Genomic DNA, 16709 nt, shown 5'->3' with positions numbered 1-16709 from the left:
AATTTTGTCTGCACACTGTCAGTGTCTATTTGATGATAAATTTTGTCTGCACACTGTCAGTGTCTATTTGATGATAAATTTTGCCTGCACACTGTCAGTGTCTATTTGATGATAAATTTTGCCTGCACACTGTCAGTGTCTATTTGATGATAAATTTTGCCTGCACACTGTCAGTGTCTATTTGATGATAAATTTTGTCTGCACACTGTCAGTGTCTATTTGATGAAAACTTTTGCCTGCACACTGTCAGTGTCTATTTGATGATAAATTTTGCCTGCACACTGTCAGTGTCTATTTGATGAAAACTTTTGCCTGCACGCTGTCAATCTTTAGATATTACTCCTCTGTTACATATACATGTACGCTTATATATACCTATTTGTAATATTCAACATATGGATTTGACTATTTACAGGAGGGGTTTTATGGTTGTTTATCAAAGACCTCTCTAACTTAATGATATGTTCCATTTGACCCCCTGGGAAATGTATGGTAATAAAACAATAAATGTTGAGGTGACTAATGCCTGTATATCAACAACAGACACTAGAGTAGATGATAAATAACCCAATAGTGTTAATAACCAATAAACATGCATGTACATGGTGAGGAATTTTGTATTTTTTTTGAAGCAAGTCTTAAAAACACCCAATCCAAAAATACAAGGAGATATAGTGTTCACTCAAAGCTGGAGTGAATCTCACAGAAAAATCATGAGTCAAGGACTCAAATATCGTATTCTCAAAAATCAATGCATGTATCATGATAGAGACATTTTCACACAATAATTATTGAAGTTGAGTGATTTAGTGTGGACAAGTTTAAGTATTTCTAAAAGTTTGGTAAATAATATCTGTTATGAATTTGTGAAAACTGTGTACCAGGTAATTCATTTCAACATTGACACCTTTATAGGATTTTTCCAACAGGTAGTGATACATAACGTTTATCCAAAATGTTGAACATTTTATATTTTGAAAATCAACAGGCAGAGAAATATTAGACACATGATGTGTCAAGGGACTGTCTATGCCCAGCTGAAAAGACCTTGATAACAGTTAGCCAATTATATAATGCATAACAAAGCCCTGTCCCTATTGGTGGATTAGTTCAGTAAGGGAGGGGTCCTGTGTGTGGTAGAGTATACTCTACCATGAAGCCTATAAGACATTAGACACAGACACAATCATCTGCTGAAAGGTCAAAAGGCTGTAATAGTGGACATTAAAACTGAGAAATTGAATTAAATTAATAGAAACAATGTATCTCATGTTGTCATTAATGTTTGGGTGAATTACGATCTCCAAGATGCAGAAAAAATTGTTATTAGATTAATAGAAAAACATGATGACATCATGTCAACCACTTGGTGTTGATTTTAGATCTGAAATTGGCGATAATATAGAAGACGTTTATGCTTACAATACTTCGTTCATGAAATATTTTTGGTTTCTATTTATAGTTCGCAGAGCTGGTAACACGGGCTGGACTGACAGACTTGTATAATTCCAACGGCCAATTCACAGTGTTTGCCCCAAACAACACAGCTTTTGATAATGCACCTAATGATGCATATAACAGAATTAGAAACTTGCCTGCCAGGTCACCAGAACTTCAACAATTTGTCAAATTTCACACTTGTAAGTTTGAAGTTATCTTATTTTTACAGTTGATATTTTTTTACTTCTGGCAGAAATTAGAAGCAAACTTGATAGAGAAATATATTAGAATTGGTTTGGCTACATTATAATACATGTATGTTGATTACTGGAAACACCATTTTGATGACTTCCTTGGGAATTATGATAACTCATGAAGATGTTTGTTCCACTTTCAAATATAAATATAAGCATTAGAATGTCTGGATATGGCATTTATCGTCTATATAAATGACAAAGCTCTGTCAACAGTAACAACCATAAATGCAGTTATATGAAAATAATATCCTGAGTTCAATGTCTGAGTGTCTTTCCTGAAATATTAAATAAAAATAGAATATCTTATAGAAAACAGAAAAATCTAAAGGGAGATAATCCATTTTGTCTCGTTACAGTGATAAACAATATGCTGAACACAGGGAATATGCAGGATAATCAAGTATACCAGAGTATGTCAGACAACGGGGAAAGGATCTTCATCAACCGCCGTCAGCGTACATCATCATTCTCGGTAGGTCACACAGAAAATGGCGTAAGAAATGCAAATAAAGAATAATTCTCGTAATAAGTAAAGTCATTCTTTGGTTGGTATATTGCAGGAAATCCTTTGTTATTGCCTACTAATGATCCTTGTAAATGTTCAATATATTTCTGCACACAAAAATAAGGTCAGTTAAAGTAATGGGACCAGGTATTTTTAGGATTGTGTGAAAAACTTGTCAAAATAACCATATATTTTATTTAGTCACACAAAATTGGGGTTTATTTATGTGGATAGATTTTCATTAAACAAAAGAAGTCAGAAAATTTCTATATTACCATTACCAACTTAATGTTACACAAAAAAAACCATTCAAATGACGTGAAAAGAATTTATGTCAGAATTTGTATTGATCCATTTGTTTATTTCAGAATACATATTTTGGCCCAACAGTTTACTTTGTAAATGGAGCAGAAATTTCTAATGATCAGAAGGATCTGGTCGGCTCTAACGGCGTGGTTCATGGTCTGTCACGCTACATTGGTATCTCGAGTATAAAGATGGCGTATGGTTACATTTCTGATCCTGATGATTCATCTATAAACACAAGGTACAGACTTACCTCTCTTTGTTTAAACAATACAATGTTAATTCACTTAAGATATACAGCAGGGTAACCTCCCTTTATTCAGACATACACACTTATCTCCCTTTAGACAGACATATAGGCCTCAGACTACAGTTCATTTATTTATATGTTTTACCAAAAGAAAACAAAAATCAAAATGTTATAAAATTTTGCAGAAGGATCTGGGTTGTAGAACTATTCAATACACTTAGCTGGAATGTACCTTGTTACCTGCATTTAAGAAAAATATTTAAAAACAAATGTCACTTCCCCTCAGAATTAGAGGGAAATACCCAAAATTGCAAAATATCACTACTGAAGCCTCATCACAATTTGTATCCTGACACACCAACAAACAGGAAAATGATGTCAGAATAAAATTTCAGTAGATATTGTGCATCAATTCTGGGTATAGAATAATTGCATATCTGTTATAAAGTCTAGAAGAAATATTTACTAAATGACCTATAATTTCATTCTTCACAACATTCGTGTACAATGACCCAGAAATGAAACTGTGGTTTTAAGCTATACAGACTCTTTTATTTAGACATACAGACTTACCTCCCTTTCAGCCAGACAGACATACAGACTTACCTCCCTTATAGCCAGACTTACACACTTACCTCCCTTTAAACAAACATAGACTTACCTCCTTTCTGACTTATTTTACTGACACAGACTTTGCTCAGGCACACATGAAAACTGTATATTGTGAATTTAAGCATTATATCAGTTTGATGAAATATTGTTATTATGAATGTTTGCAAAAGTTTTAGAACAGATAAACGAAATTTGTCAGGAATTTTTCATTTTATTTCTCCGAAGGCTTGCTGAATTAAGAAATTTTAATACTTGCTTAATAAAACTCAGATGAAATCGAAATGAATGCAGGATTCTTTATATATCTGAAAATGCTTTGACAGACTTAAACAGCTTTTGTATATAACAATTTTTGTTTATGTTGCAGCGATTTTTATGATCTGATATCAAGATATCTACAGGATGGGTACTATAGCACACTGTCATATCTCTCAGACCGCAACAAGAAAGTCACATTTTTTGTCCCAAATAACAAAGCCATGGAAAAAATACCTTCTTCCAAGCTTAGTTACCTTCAACAGAACCCGAGAGTATTGGACCAGGTAGGTACTGTTTATGTCTTCATGCTTTAACAGGGAAGCTGCCACCACACACGCGGTACAGCGTTAATCACTGGTGATAATCTGCAATGTGTAGGTTGGATAGAATCCCCACTCGGGACAGTTGATGTCTGTCAGGAGGATGTTCATAACTACTTTGTGTTGTAGTAGTTTTGATTTTGAACAAGACACTTAACCTTCGAAAACTTCCTATATGGTGTTCATTGAGGTAGCCAATTCCTGCAACAAGGAGACTGCATTTGCCTCCAAATGTCCTAAGTGTTTATATATTAAATTCAATACAGGAAAGAAGCAAACCTTGTGTTTCCTTCCTGATATAAAAGTAAAAATAATGATGAGTATTTTTGAGGAGTTTTAGGGCTATCATAATGATCAATTTGAGAAATACCCAAAATTATTCTTCTGAAAACTGATCACCTCTTGAAGCCAAATCAAATGGTTATGTACGGAATGACTTCTTTATTATAGTAATTAAAACCTTCCCAATACTGATCCATTTCAATTCTGAATATTGAACTGATTTCATGTCCGAAATGATTGAAATCTACTGAAAATCACTTCTGAATACTGGCCTAACCAGAGAGGTCAGAAATAGAGTGTGGACCAGCAGACTATGATATCAACACCTGTAGTGACAGTAATCAGCTTTGCTCTTGAGATCACTGGGCAATGAGCCGTTCCATTTGATTGGATTTTAAGTAAGATTCTGTTGACATGTCAGCATTTTCTTTGTTATTTCTGATATCGATGTTCTAACTAAGGATAATTTACTGCAATTATTGAAATCTTTGATTTTGAAATTCATTTCACATATTTTCTAACAAATTGTGGTCCAGATGTGATATGTATGTTGTACACAAGGAGACTTTGTTTTGTTTTGATAGATCGTTAAGGCCCATATCATTCCCGACAGAGTAGTGTTTACGCCATATATCAACCATAATGAAGGCTTTAACAACCGACTCAATCGTTTAGTCCGATTCCGACGCCCTTATGGATACCAAGGTATGTTTTCTTTGTTAATTATTCTTCCCCAGTTAGTGTTGCAGTCTTGTGGAAATAATCAATATCTTTCACCTGTGTGTGATGTGGACAGAGATTTCACTACGTGAACGTGGTATGTTGAAACGTTAACTTTGCTGAGTAATAAACATTTCAGAATGAGATAACTTTGTGTAAGTCACTCATACATGATTGAATGGGGGGGAAGGAGCCAACGCTGGTCCAGTAAGTAAGATAGGATCCTCAGGTTGGTAGATCACTGGAGGATGGATACCGAAAGGTATGCAGGGAGTCACTTAATAATATCATATTAAAACATCGAGCGAACTGGCGAAACCGGTCGGCAAGAATAAAAGTATTCCACCTATTTAACCTTTTGAAGCTGGTTCATAGTGAATTATTTTTCTTAGACATTTCATTATTGTATAATATTGTATAATATTGTATAATATTGTATGATATTGTATAATATTGTATAATATTGTATAATATTGTATGATATTGTATAATATTGGAAGATGCCTTTGGCTGTAGTTATTCTCAGAATTTCACCCATCAGCGTGTAGCGAAATTAATTATATGTTCCAATTGCAGGGCTTTGTTGTGCGTTTATGAGTCCCATTCTGAATTAAAATAACTTTATGAATTTAATGAAGCCTTATTCCAAAAATTTGTAATTTACTCCTGAGAAATCCCTTCACCTATCTTCTCGCAACTAAGGAAATATGCTCCATCCTGAAGTAGTGGAAAAAAGCTTGGAATTATAACAAATTCCACTACACTAGATAATGTGCTGAAATAGCAATCATTATTGTGTTCCTTAAGATGATTTAATCACAAAATTAACTCAATTGCCTGGTTATTTAGTGGATATATTTGTGTCACAGTTTCGCTGTTTACATCTTTGTAATATACAATGTAGTTTACTAAAGATCATCAAATGATATAACACAGTCAGAGGTGGTATTATCATGTTACAACAAAGACCTTAGATATAGAATCAACTTGACTCCAAGTTTAACATAGAAATGTCAGCTGTCATTCAGATTTGATAAAAAAATTGATCATACGATAAAAATAATGCAGTGTGTGTGATTCATAAAACTTGTCAAAATATTTAAGATTTAGCCTTTAATGGAAAGTCCTATAAGGTCCCCTGTTTATATGTTGATTTTTGTAAGATTTATGCCATTTTCAACTTTGTATCAGTAGCTTTCTCTTAATGGAGCTTTGTTAACGCAACTCCTCCTAAACTAATGATCAGATTTTCATGAAACTTGTTCGATGTCACTAATGCAATAGTTTGATGTTCATGAAGGGGCGATTTTACGGTTCATTGATTTTTGTATTATTTATGATACGGACATGTTAAAAGCGATCTTTATATTTTGTGGCGGTGTATATTGTGTCCACTGCACTCTTGTGATAAAGTGCTGTTATTTGTACAGATTACAATTTTCCTTGTGAATAGTTGGTATATATTACGATGATTTCTGTTACATTTACAATGAATTACAGTAAACCCTCGGTATTGTTCGAACTGACCAAATGTTTAAACTAGGGTAATTTGGTGTGATGTTTAACAAAATATTTGTATTTTGATTGTTACAGTCTATGTAAACAGTGAAGGAGTGGATGCTTCCATAGTGCGAGGAAATATCACAGTATTTAATGGAGTTGTCCATATTGTTGATCGTATGCTTGGTTATGTGTACCACTCTGTTCGTGAAACAATCACTCAGGAGTCACCGTAAGTATTATTTATATGATGTTTTTGACCTTTTCCTTTTCTGACCTTTGGCCTGTATACTTGGCCTTTGACCTTCGGTCTGTGACATTTTTACTACTGTCTACCATAAGTATAATATCATAAATATTCTTTGACAGTTTTCTGACCATATCATCAGCAGAGTGATATTATTAATCACCTTTAATTTTTAACAAAATCAACTGATTTTATCAGGGTCTTTATATTTGATCTATCAACTCTGCTACCTGGCTTATTGCTACTGAAACTCTAGCTCTTATACATATATTAAACCTGATTTCCTATTGCAATGTCTTTATAGATGACCTTTAAACTTTGTCTAAATATTCCATGTGTGACCTCTGAACTCTTCAAACAAACATTTGAGATTTGAAATGATTTATACATGGTCGCTGAACATTTGTTTTGATACCTGACCTTTGAACCTTGTTTTAATACCAGACCTCTGAACTGTGTTTTGATTCCTGACCTTTGAACCTTGTTTTAATACCAGACCTCTGAACTGTGTTTTGATTCCTGACCTTTGAACCTTGATTTAATACCAGACCTCTGAACTGTGTTTTGATACCTGACCTTTGAACCTTGTTTTAATACCAGACTTCTGAACATTTGTTTTGATACCTGACCTTTGAACCTTGTTTTAATACCAGACCTCTGAACTGTGTTTTGATACCTGACCTTTGAACCTTGTTTTAATACCAGACTTCTGAACATTTGTTTTGATACCTGACCTTTGAACCTTGTTTTAATACCAGACCTCTGAACTGTGTTTTGATACCTGACCTTTGAACCTTGTTTTAATACCAGACTTCTGAACATTTGTTTTGATACCTGACCTTTGAACCTTGTTTTAATACCAGACCTCTGAACTGTGTTTTGATACCTGACCTTTGAACCTTGTTTTAATACCAGACTTCTGAACATTTGTTTTGATACCTGACCTTTGAACCTTGTTTTAATACCAGACTTCTGAACATTTATTTTGAGACCTGACCTTTGAACATTTGTTTTGATACCTGAACTTTGAACCTTGCTTTAAGACCAGATTTTCGAGCAGTGTTTCAATATTTGACCTCTGAATTCTTTTACAGTAACTTTGACCAATATCTCAACAAGGCCCAGCCAGACACAAGAGATGCTCTTGTACAAGCCTCGGGTGTCAATGTCTTTGTTCCTGTCGGCGATGCTTTCACCAAAATACAGGGAGTACCTGGTGTCAATGTGATCTCCGACCTTGCACAAGTGGACAAGGTAAAGTCAAGGTCATGTATAGGATAAATATTACTGCTGAGGATAAAGAGGATGTACTTTACACAAAATTAATGTCGAGAGTTTTGTTCATTTGTTCTTCGTCCTGTAGTACAGGTATACTGGTATCTTATTTGAGAATTCAAACATGATTTTCCTTTGTATAAAGTATTGATCCTGCAGTCAGTTAAGAGTCCAACATTGAACCTGTGACTCAAAAGGAGTTGGGCTTTTCACCAGACATGTTGGCTTGTTTGATAAAGATGTGTTTGACATCAATATCTGTTAATTTTCTGTTTGTTTACAAGTACTGAAGACTAGATTGTGTGCAAATAATAAAAATCACTTCTCCATAATAAATTTCTATATAAATATCTACTTGTATTTTAAATAAAACTGTTATTGGAAACATTTGCAATTACATAATATTACAGACCCTTTGGGCCTCTTTTCTGATATACTTTCCTTGTTCATTGTAGATGATTCGATTCCACATCTTAAAAGCATTCCAGGATATAGAGATCTCGGCTATCATTGGAGGTTATGAAAGTCGCCAGTACCGACAGACTTTATACCACGGCTGGAATGTCACAGTATACAATGACAGAAATGGTATGGTTTATACATAGTGTCTGTTATATGAATAAGGTGATGTTTCTCCCACTCTGAATCATATCACTCTAATTCAGCTTCAGTTGAAGATGTGAAATATGTTGTTTGACCTTTACTTGTGTCATTTCTTGGGAAGCAAGATTGCAGAGTGTCCTGTTCTGTATTGAACATGTCACTTTACCCCAATAACGCTGTTGTCTCAATGTGTATTTCTCTGATAATACGTTTCTTGTTTAAGGAAGATATTTCTGGTTAACAGTCTATTTTTTTGACAGAGAGCTGGGTACAAGGAGGCTATGTCAAGGCACGTGTGGTCCGCCCCGATTTGAAAGCAACTAACGGAAGAGTCCATCTCATCGACTCTATTTTAGGAATTCCTTATTTGGACATGCCCATGTTGATATGTGATGATTTGTGGTTACTGTAAGTACTAATAACAGTTTCTTTCCAGTGAGATATATATGGTCCTATAAATATAGAAGTTGTCGGTCTCTTTGTAGTCCCAGGCCTCGTTCTGTAAGAGAAGGTCGTTTCGTATAATGGTTGCCTTTGTGTAGTAAGCAGATATCAACTAGCATCTGTGCATCTATACTGTTTTTTTCCTAATGATGTTCTTGAAAATATTTTATATTGAAGATGTTAGAAATAGTCAAATATGCTTTATAAAAATGCAAATATTTACTGAAGTCTGGTATAAATGTATGATATAGGCTATTAATATCTTGATTTCCAGTCCACTTATATATGTTACTGTAATGTATCAATGATAAAAATTATCAATTATTTTAAACATGAATGAAATTTCTATCTTACAGGAGAACTTACGATTACATCCGTTCAGTAGGCATGAAAAGCTATTTAACAGATAATCGCTTTACGGCCAGACGTTGTTACTTTGAGATGTACGGCTACCCTCCAGGTTACGATTACATAAGCAGCTCATATGGCAATAATAATTATGGCAACAATAACTACGGAAACAACAACTACGGAAACAACAACTACGGAAACAACAACTACGGAAACAATTACCAACAGACGACATACAACCCCTACAGTCAACAGGCCAACAATCTGAATCCCGGTAGCCAGAACTCGCAGTATGACATGGGTACATGTAACGGGTGTACTTTTACATTTTTTGTGCCAAATTCCACAGCGATCGATTATTTCCAGAACACAAATATTGGGATGAAGATCATGAGAGATACACAGAGACTTCAATATGTAAGTAGATCCTTGATTCAGACCTTCTACCATCATTTTTTACTGGAGTGATTTTTCATTTAATGGTATTCTCCATAATTTTACAAAGTATACTTTTCAGCTTTGAAAACTTTATGATAAATTGTAATTACCTCATATCTTGCACCTGTGAGTAAAATTAGCGTCCTGGATCACTAGTATTAAGGTAGAAGTAAGAGAAGTACTGTTGTACATGTTTTAATTGATCTAGACTTTTAACTACTGGTAGTGATTCCTGCTAGAGAATTTCTTCATGAATAACAGCTTTGATTCTTTGCAGAAATTATAAGAAGAAAGTTTCCTTGTATAATAACAGTATTGAAATGTTTATTTTATTTCAGTAGAATATATTAGAATTGAAATAAAAATGGGTTTTTTTGGGGAAGATTGTAGCAGATTTAAAAAATGTTTGGTGAGATTTTTGACACAAATGACTGTTACCTCTACTACATGTATATCATTTGAGTCATGACACCATCTAGGGAGAAATTTTGGAAATACTTCTCTCTTTCTTAAATTTTCATTCCTAAAATATCTTACACTTGTCCAATCAGAAAGCTGCATGTTCATTACTGCAATAGTGACTCACAGCCTAAGCCTAGACTACAAAAAAAAAATATTTATCATCTCAAAATCGAAATTACCAATGCGATCTGACTTCTTTTCAGATTAAGTCTGACTTTTGTCTTGAAAATAATACTTTAAATGAAATCATAACCATGTTTTGTTATCTTACGTTGGAGAGAGGCATACATTGTAGATTACATACATGGTTGCAACCACTGAGTTCTCGTTGAAATTTTCACCATTTTTTGTCCATTTTTCAAATGATAAAATGATTGCATTAAGAATCAACAAGAACAGTGTTTAGTCCATTTAAAATTTTGGGAAACATTTGTCTATCAATTTTGCCACAAATTTACGAAATATGCGCGGATATTGCATCTTTCAATTCTTGCAATTTGCTGACATGGACAGGGTCACAAATCATGATTTGGAAACTGATGATACACTGAATTGCTCTGCCATATTCCTAGGAATGGAACAAAATCACACGAAGTGACAGTTTTGACTAGGTTCGGGTACTAATTAACGTTAAGGGACAACTAAAACTAAAACACCTGTATTAATAAAATGAACCACAAAAGTTTGTGATAAACACATAAATAAAATGAGTGATGTCACTCTCAATGTTAATAAATAGATACTTGAGATTTTTAACATGGTACATCAGAGATATAGGTTTTGATATATATACCAATATATTATGTTTAATATTCGTTTCAATTCTGTGTTATTAAATCTGCTGGGAAATTTTTCATTTAATCTGAGGCATACGATTCAGCCTGTGATCATTACAGTAAATAGTTGATATGTCTAACAGATATTTCTGCACATTTAAATATATTTTAAATATAAATGTATAGTTTCACATCTTACACCAAATATTAGACTTTTTCACAAATATGTCTAGTGTAGGAACCATAGGAAACACTAGCTTCTCCAGGCCCGAATGATGTTCTATGTTTAAAGTCACAGTGTTTAAATATTTGAAGTAAATAAATACTTCATCATCCACTTACAAATATAATGAATAATATAAACTTTATTTATTTTAAAACAATTGCGAAACAAGTTATGTCAACTTATATTAATCACTCTTGTTGGCCCGGATTTAAGCGCATGAGGGGTCTTATTGTGGGAGGAAACTGGAGTACCCGGGGAAAACCCACGTGGTCGAGCAGGTGACCCCTTACCTTTTCACGTCCGTTCCAGGAATCGAACCCCGGTCGGCTAGGTGAAAGGCGAGTGCGTTACCATTGCGCCACCTGACCACCAAAATTTAATGAATGACACTATATATGTCACAATTGTTACACATGACCTATTAATTTTAGTTATTTAAATGAGATGAATTTACATTCTCATCCTCATCTTTCTTGATGCCTTTGTGAATTCCATTCCGACAGTTTTATTCTTGTTAGATAGAGTAAATACAAGCTCTGTGATCTCTTGCGTGAATTTAATTTACGTTTTACATGGACAATTTTTTAAAACGTGATGAATTTTGCTAAAACTTAATAATTTTTTTTAATAATGCTAACAAAAAATTGTCATTTGCAAAAAAAGAAACAAAAAAATTGTCCTTTGTAAAAAAAGAAAATTAAACAAAAAAATTGTCCTTTGTAAAAAAAGAAACAAAAAAATTGTCCTTTGTTAAAAAAGAAACAAAAAAATTGTCCTTTGTAAAAAAAGAAAAATAAACAAAAAAATTGTCCTTTGTAAAAAAAGAAACAAAAAAATTGTCCTTTGTAAAAAAATAAACAAAAAATTGTCCTTTGTAAAAAAAGAAACAAAAAAATTGTCCTTTGTAAAAAAATTGTCCTTTGTAAAAAAAGAAAATTAAACAAAAAAATTGTCCTTTGTAAAAAAAGAAACAAAAAAATTGTCCTTTGTTAAAAAAGAAACAAAAAAATTGTCCTTTGTAAAAAAAGAAAAATAAACAAAAAAATTGTCCTTTGTAAAAAAAGAAACAAAAAAATTGTCCTTTGTTAAAAAAGAAACAAAAAAATTGTCCTTTGTTAAAAAAGAAACAAAAAAATTGTCCTTTGTTAAAAAAGAAACAAAAAAATTGTCCTTTGTTAAAAAAGAAACAAAAAAATTGTCCTTTGTTAAAAAAGAAACAAAAAAATTGTCCTTTGTAAAAAAAGAAACAAAAAAATTGTCCTTTGTAAAAAAAGAAACAAAAAAATTGTCCTTTGTTAAAAAAGAAACAAAAAAATTGTCCTTTGTAAAAAAAGACAAATAAACAAAAAAATTGTCCTTTGTAAAAAAACAAACAAAAAATTGTCCTTTGTAAAAAACTAAATTTTAAATTCCATCACCTGGAAACTTACTTCAGATGCATTTATTAATTTCAGTTGTTCAAGAGGCTGTTGTTTGAAGGACAGCGCATCTCTTTAGAGAAATTGTCAAACACAAACCATGTCTTCACAGCTAAGACAGGTGAATCCATCCGTATATTGAAGTCTATGGATAGAGGTAAGAAAAGTGATCCTATCGGGTCCAAGTGTGTGAGAGAATTTAAAGGAAATTTATTCATATCACAACAAACTGTAGTTGTATGTTTAGTTACAATTTCTTCTCCAAACCATATTTATCCTGTTACTGGCCAAGTGGGTCATCACTTAACAGAACATCAGGGGGCGGGCTTATTACAGGACAATGAAATAATATTGATTTGCATTGTGGACACTTATTGCTGAATAAATATGGTATGCTATACTCAGGAAGAGGGGTATATAATATACACTTTGGTTATTAGTGAGTGCATTTATTTATCATATTATTGTTTAAAAGATATCATCATCATCATCATCATCATCATCATCATCATCACTATTTACAATATACCTGTACAAAGTTTGATAAGTATTTAACAATATCAGTGCATTTAACTCAGGCAAAAGCCTTGATGATTGGGTGTCTCACCTCAGCTAAAACTCAAACTGTGACTGTATTTAGATGTTAAATAATATGACATAACACAGTAAAGTAATGCAACGTGTACCAGGAACATATTAATCAAAAGTGCCTCTAGAAACATGTACATGTGATGACACATTGGCCAGTCATAGTAAATATGTTTTTAACAGAACCTGAAGGCCTTGTTGTAAGTCATTCATCAGTCATATAGCCATAGGGCCTTTACTTATAATGTACTTTGGAGAAATATATTTACTATCTTTTTTGAAAAAAAAAATGTCTTAACAATAATGGCTTATCACTGTTTGTTTGCGGGCCAGTAAACATGACAAACAAATAAATCCTTATCTTATTGACACTCATGTAAAATCCTCAATGTATTTTCTAAGTTAGGTTTATTGTTTTAATGACTTTTGTTTCACTTTACAACACTTAACACTGTACAATTATCACAAACATAATCACCGCCCTCGAGACTGGTCAGGTGATTAAATAAATACCAACTCATAGTTCATTTTAGCAATCACAATTTCATTCCCAAATTAGATTGGATAAGTTACTTAACATGCTAAACCGCCTTGGTTTTTAAATTATCTCCCTTTCTCAATAATTTTCAGATGTAAAGATCCAGTTCAGTGGTGTAACAGCTAACGTCATCAGTATGGATATCGGTGCCACGAACGGTCTCATGCACATCATTGACCGTCTGTTGTACGTCCAGGAAGACTTGACAAGAGATGTGTCACGTGGTGCTGACGTCAGATACAGCCTCCTTGTCATAGTAACCATGACACTTTTGAGTATCTTCCTCACTAGACACCGAAGAGTGTAGCATGTTGTGTTCCAGCGTGAATGTTCATCAGTATTTTGTTAGTGGTACACAAGTGATATATGTATTGTATATTGTAAGTGTTGTATACTGCATTTGACGGCAATGTTGCTCCTCCAAATTGGTACTTGTGACCAATGTAGGATTAAATCTAGTTCCTCTGTTGTTTCCTATTATCTGCAGGTCCGACAACAGAACCTATTAATTAGAAACTCTGTATGTTGTTGAACAGGATAGATCAAATATGTTCGAGTCTGACTTTAAATTTTTTAGTTTTCACGAAGGAACTGGGCACAATTTGTAGCCAAATATGGTAAATATATATGTATACCAGGTAGATGTATTATATGAGCAAGCGATATGTAAATCATCCATTTCTATATAACTACTTATTCAATTATTACAAGAATTACTTAGAGGATTGATTACTCTGTATAACTAAAAACAATGGTGCTTCAATTTGTAATTATAATATTTGCTATTTATCATCCTCTAAATACATTTTTTTTTAAAATTTTTTTTCAACTGATTGTTTAATCAATCAATTTTTGAAAGTTTTCATTCCAAGAAATATGAAGCTTGATTAATTGTATCAGTTTTGGTGTGTAGTTAACCATCCTGACTGAACAACTTGTGTTTAAAGATTTTATGATGCAGCTCGCTTTTATGAACTACTTTTATATCTTAAAGAAAAATTTTAATACTATCAGATATTACTCCATGGATTATATTAATCAGATATAATTGTAACACATGAAATGGTCAATACTCATATGTTCCAGCAACCAAAGCTTTTTTTAAAGGTCTAAACGGCAAGAAAGTGAAAATCAAAAATATTTCAAAAGAAAATGAGAAAAATTTTAAAAGGTTTTAGAAGAGCAGGAAGCGAAAACTGATAGTTGTTGTTGTATGAGAAGAGGATGAAAAAGATTGAAAAAGAAATCACAAGAAAAACAAAAAATATTTAAAAGAAGAAGACAAAAATGATAATACAGATTGGTACCAAAACGAAAAAATGATTTTTTGTTTTTAAATAATTCGGAAATGAGAAAGATTTCAGAAGGAAAGAAAGACTTGAGTCATCACTAAACTGGGTAATTACAGACCACAACAAGTTGCTACAAACCTGTCCGTCCATTCATTAATTCTGTGTTCTAGTAAATTGATGTAAAAGTTGGTGGATGACTGTGATAGGTTGATACAAATCTGTAGAGGTTAGCATTCTACAAGCCTCTTATGTGTTTGTATCAATTTATCAAATGTTATATGTACCTGTTGGACATTTAAGGATAGCTTGGAAAGATGCATGATTTTGTAGAGTCTGAACAAGTCAGCAAGTGGTTGTACATTTGTAAGTTTATGATTACTACAGAAATCTGGTGGATGTTTTAAGTTTTCATACAGATATATAGATGTGGAAGACTGTTAAAATGGATTGTTATGTCTTCCTGAGTCTATCAAATTTCATTTAGTCCATGGCTGCAGACAAGGATCTATTTCATTGTGATCGTTGTTAGTTACAGCAGCCTGTTATAAACGTCTGTCAAATTTTACAGGAGTTTATAGATGACATTATCATCAAGTGTTTTCCTTTATTGTTTTCTGTTCCATGTCATCAATTTTATTTAAAAAATTATTTTAAAGATAAATTACCAGGACAGTAATAGAGAGTATTCATTCTACGTGTAGTAAACATATCTGATTCAAAGGGAAGTAAGTAAATGGGGTAGAGTTCGTCTTCTGTCAGTCTTATATTGTTGTATTAAAATACTTATAATGAACTAAAAAAGCAGTAGGGTAAGGTCCATTATATTGGTCAGTAACATGCTGTGATATCTAGTTGGCTTGTTTGAATGACCTTGAATGACCTCAAGGTCAGGGTGTTCAGATCCTGCATGTTGGTTATGCCTAGAGTAGTAACATTTAGCTGTTAACATACTTGAAATAAAGACCATCTTGTTGTGTGTTTTTATTTTATTATTATTATTATTATTGATATTAAGGTCATGACTTTGAACTTCATTTTAGGTCACTAAGGTCAAATGAAACTTCTGATTTTAGAAGACCAGAATGTGGTCATTAACAGGGTGAATACAATGCTTTCTTGGTAAAAAATTCTGTCCTCTTACTGACTCAAATTCTGTTAAATCCAGAATAGAATTAGATATAATATATATCACTGGAAATTAGATTCTGTTTTTATTAAGTAAGATTTCTTGATATACAGGATCCATTTGATCAACACAGATTTGTACAAATCAAAACACATGTTTATAAATAATAATATTATCATGTGTTGTTCATGCAGCTAATGTGGAATCATTACTTTTGAAAATGAATTCATGTGAATTTAAAGGAATTAAACAGATATGGGGAAAAAATCATTTGACTACCAATTTATTTTTATACATTTTTATCATTTTATTGAACAATAACTAATGCAGAGTTTTTTTTATCAAATTTAATTTCATATTTTAATTATTGCAGAGTTTTTTTTATCAAATTTAATTTCATATTTTAATTATTGTAAAGATAATTATGTAATCAATTGGAACAGTGATCATGTGATTAATTGTGAGTGATGGTGTG

The 16709-nt window shown here is 32.7% G+C and overlaps 1 protein-coding gene across 1 annotated transcript; it reads left to right on the top strand.

Moving 5' to 3' along the window:
• Window positions 1-1462: 1462 nt before the first annotated feature.
• LOC132563033 (fasciclin-1-like) lies at window positions 1463-14123 on the top strand (the record flags this gene model as incomplete). The annotated part of the gene is made up of 12 exons (XM_060227791.1): window positions 1463-1640; window positions 2054-2169; window positions 2571-2749; window positions 3738-3912; window positions 4815-4935; window positions 6544-6682; window positions 7792-7951; window positions 8428-8560; window positions 8836-8983; window positions 9376-9787; window positions 12727-12847; window positions 13909-14123. Coding segments are annotated over 12 exons (2097 nt in total), but the record flags the coding sequence as incomplete, so codon positions are not given.
• Between the last annotated feature and the right edge of the window lie 2586 nt (window positions 14124-16709).

Source organism: Ylistrum balloti, unplaced genomic scaffold, assembly GCF_031769215.1.
Source record: "Ylistrum balloti isolate Yb309-2 unplaced genomic scaffold, AGI_CSIRO_Ybal_v1 Utg371562, whole genome shotgun sequence".
NCBI classification, from domain to species: domain Eukaryota; kingdom Metazoa; phylum Mollusca; class Bivalvia; order Pectinida; family Pectinidae; genus Ylistrum; species Ylistrum balloti.
This window is presented reverse-complemented; position numbering and strand designations above follow the sequence as displayed.